Raw genomic sequence first — 3379 nt, forward strand, 5'->3', positions numbered from 1 at the left:
GCAGTTCAGCAATTTTAAGACCACGTTTCACACTTAAGCCACCGTAATCTGATCCGTCGGGCTGGAAACCTAGCTGATTAGCTATTTAGCTAATTAGCTAATTAGCTAATTGAGACTGTCAAACTTCATTAATTTAACTACTATGGGGCTTCATGTTGGAAGTATTTTATCATTGGATCCAATTGCACGTAAAGTCCGATGAATTTCAACCGTTAATTACCTAATCAGCATTCCCCGCCTTATTTACCAGTGTATAAAGATGTATACAGGTATCGTGTTGTCATCTTACTACTTTTGCATCCGAATTTATAATCGTTTGTCCATCTAGCGTTTCTCAAATCTGCTGTTGCGTTGTCGTCAACAATGAACACCAAAAGAAAATCAGGATTAGGGATCGCGACTCCGAGCCAGATGACCGACGAATCATTCTACAGTTACTACAACCTAAGAAAACATCTTGGGAGCGGTGGTTACGGTATGGTGTGGGCATGCGAGGAGAAGCAGCGGCCCGGTAAGATGAGTGCCGTGAAGATTATATCTGAAGCGAAGTGCAGGCGTAAAACTTACTGCCCTACTCGTGATTGCGATGTGCCTGACGAAGTTGCACTTTGGATGCCCCTTTCTCATCCTCTCATCCTTTCCCTCAACGATGTATTTTACGAAAGCTTCAGTAGACATTGGTACCTTGTCACAGACTATGATCCTGACGCTTATGATTTGTTTCATTTTGTAGACGTGAATGGCCGTCTTAATTCAAAAGATGCTGCCAACGTTATCAGTCAAATTATCGAAGCTGCATACTACCTGACCCAGCAAGGGGTGGATCACAGGGATATCAAAGACGAAAATATTCTGTACAATTATAAAACAAGGCAGATCAAACTCATCGACTTTGGATCCGCATCGATCCTCACAACAGACTCCTACAGAAGTTACCAAGGGACGGACGTTTATCTACCTCCAGAGTACTACCACTTTAAGTGCTACGATCCATTTCCGGCTTGTGTGTGGTCCATCGGGTGTCTTACCTACGTGTTATTTAATGGAGACTGTCCATTTAATACTAAGAAGGATGTTCAAGAATTCGAATCCCTGCAGTGGAAGGTTGACAAGAAGACTCTCAACAGTCAAGGGGTGAACTTCATTGAAATGTGCCTTGAGGTGGACCCCAATCGGAGGATCGACCTGGGATCCTTGATCCATCATCCATGGATAAAAATGTACAGTTGAAAATAGAAGAGAAAAGTTTAAACCCCCCCCCCCCCCTCCTTCAATTAATCTGATTCTTATTTGTATTTTATATTCACGTTTAACTTAAATATACTAACCACATATTGTTGTTCAAATAAGCGTTACGATAAGCATAACATAAAACCTAAACGAGAATCTTGTTAATTGTGTTGATGAGGTTCCCAATATCATCATTTGGGATAAAGTACTTTGTTGTTACTATGAACCGTTTTTCAGTGATTCACTATTTGAAATAATGAAGGTAAGTATCGACGAGATTCTTAGAAATTAGAAAATACTTTTAATTTCACATGCAAATTGTAACTTTAAGGACCGATGAATGAATTTACTGAAATTGGGTCTTTTGCAACTATTATAGGGTACTGGGGTTGTTCCATGACAAGTGTTCATTGAAGTTGTGTAAGTAAAATTACGTGCTCGGATCTTAGGTCATTTCTCAATTAAAGCACATAAAACGATTCGACATTAAAAAAGCTTGACATTGTAGATATGATGACAAATGTAACATAAACAAGTCAAAACATATAGAAAGTCGCATCATGCTTCTTAAATTTAACTGCAACTCAATTTCATTCGTCGACTTGCAGTTTTTTCTAATGGCTGTTTTCAAAAATTAATCCATGACCCTTCACGATCCTTTTATAGGGGTATGTTCTAGACTAAAGATAATCTATTCCTCGTCGCGGGCACTGGACTGGGGCTGTGACCACGCAGAACAACTCCTTCATTGTTGATTCTAGATATCCCTGAAGATATCAAGGAGGGTGATGTAGGATCAATGATTTTGAGGCTGGCACCACATTCCTGACGAAGTCTTGAGGTGCACTTAGATGACACAGATGGGCTGCATCTTGGTGACACTGAAGGACTTCTTACCCTATTGCAAATCTTCAAACTTGTAGGTGATCTATTGGATCTTATTCTTGCCACACTGACTGTGGGGTTATTTACAGGTCTAATCGTGTTGTTATAAACAATCGTAGAATCATGGTTATCTTCTGAATAACAGCATTTGAAAACATCACACATTAAAAATCGTTTCATTACGAAGTTTCGAAATCGTCTGTTTGTGATACCCAGAATTATGGAGTTACATGAAGCGTTTATGATATATAAATGCCCATTGATAATTTCGAGGGAGACAGGAGAAGTTTTGCCAATGGGCGGGAGAAGTATTCTGAGCATGTTAGGGAGGGATGTAACTACAAATGTCCCGCAAATGGCAAATACTGTGAAAAACGCTCGTCTGTAGGACGAATTTGCGTGCCTTCTCGAGAGTTTTACAGCATAGTAAAACATGCAAAGGTTGGAGAGGATCGTCATGATAAATGGTATGATCACAAGCAAGAACGTCATAAACATGACCCAACGTTTAACTTCAGGATCATCATGATAAATGATCAGACTAACGCATGTGGACAGCAGAGGGTCAAACTTCGCGCCAACATTGTATACAAAACTGAGGACAAGTATAGACAGAGGTAGGACCCAGGTGAGTGTAGTGAGAACGTACGCGTGGCAAGTGGTGAAGGTTGCAGCTCTTAGTGCCTGTCTTATAGTAAAGATACGGTGACAGGAAACCGAACATATGAGGAGGATCTCTGTAGCTGCAAAGGGGTGTCGTAGGTACGCAACTATTCCACACACGGCTTTACCTGCGATTTGAGCAGTTGTTACTGAATGTTAATAGGGAGTATGGGTATTTAATTTCACCGAAGTAAATTTGGAATTGTTTAGATATAGTAAAATACTTAGATTTTACAAATTCAATTTTCGTGCTAACCAATTTTGCAACTAGCTCATGATAGTGTCCAGAATAATATCATCCTAATTATTTTGTTCTGTGACATATAATAATACCTAGACACCACTGATTAGTGCACGAGTTCGAAACACAAATAGTCAGTGTGGTAGAAAGGGTCCAGGCTATGTCGACTACAGCAATGTTCCTAAGAAAAATCAGCGAGACTTTGTCTAGGTTTATCGCGTTGAACTTTATTGAAGCGTAGAGAATGATAGAATTTCCAAACGTTCCTGAGTGTTTGTATCGAACTTCAAGTGACACAAAAATGATCATATCAGTACAATAGAGCGATTTTATTTATCAGCTTCTTAAATTTTATGAGAT

The 3379-nt window shown here is 39.6% G+C and overlaps 1 protein-coding gene across 1 annotated transcript; it reads left to right on the top strand.

The window, feature by feature from the left end:
* Positions 1-411: 411 nt before the first annotated feature.
* On the top strand, positions 412-1230 carry LOC134817347 (serine/threonine-protein kinase pim-2-like). Its single transcript, XM_063826484.1, has one exon. It carries the CDS (start codon positions 412-414, stop codon positions 1228-1230), a length of 819 nt encoding a protein of 272 aa, XP_063682554.1.
* The last annotated feature ends 2149 nt before the right edge of the window (positions 1231-3379 follow it).

The sequence above is a fragment of the Bolinopsis microptera genome, chromosome 6, assembly GCF_026151205.1.
Source record: "Bolinopsis microptera isolate Bmic1 chromosome 6, MBARI_Bmic_1.0, whole genome shotgun sequence".
Taxonomy (NCBI): Eukaryota; Metazoa; Ctenophora; class Tentaculata; order Lobata; family Bolinopsidae; genus Bolinopsis; species Bolinopsis microptera.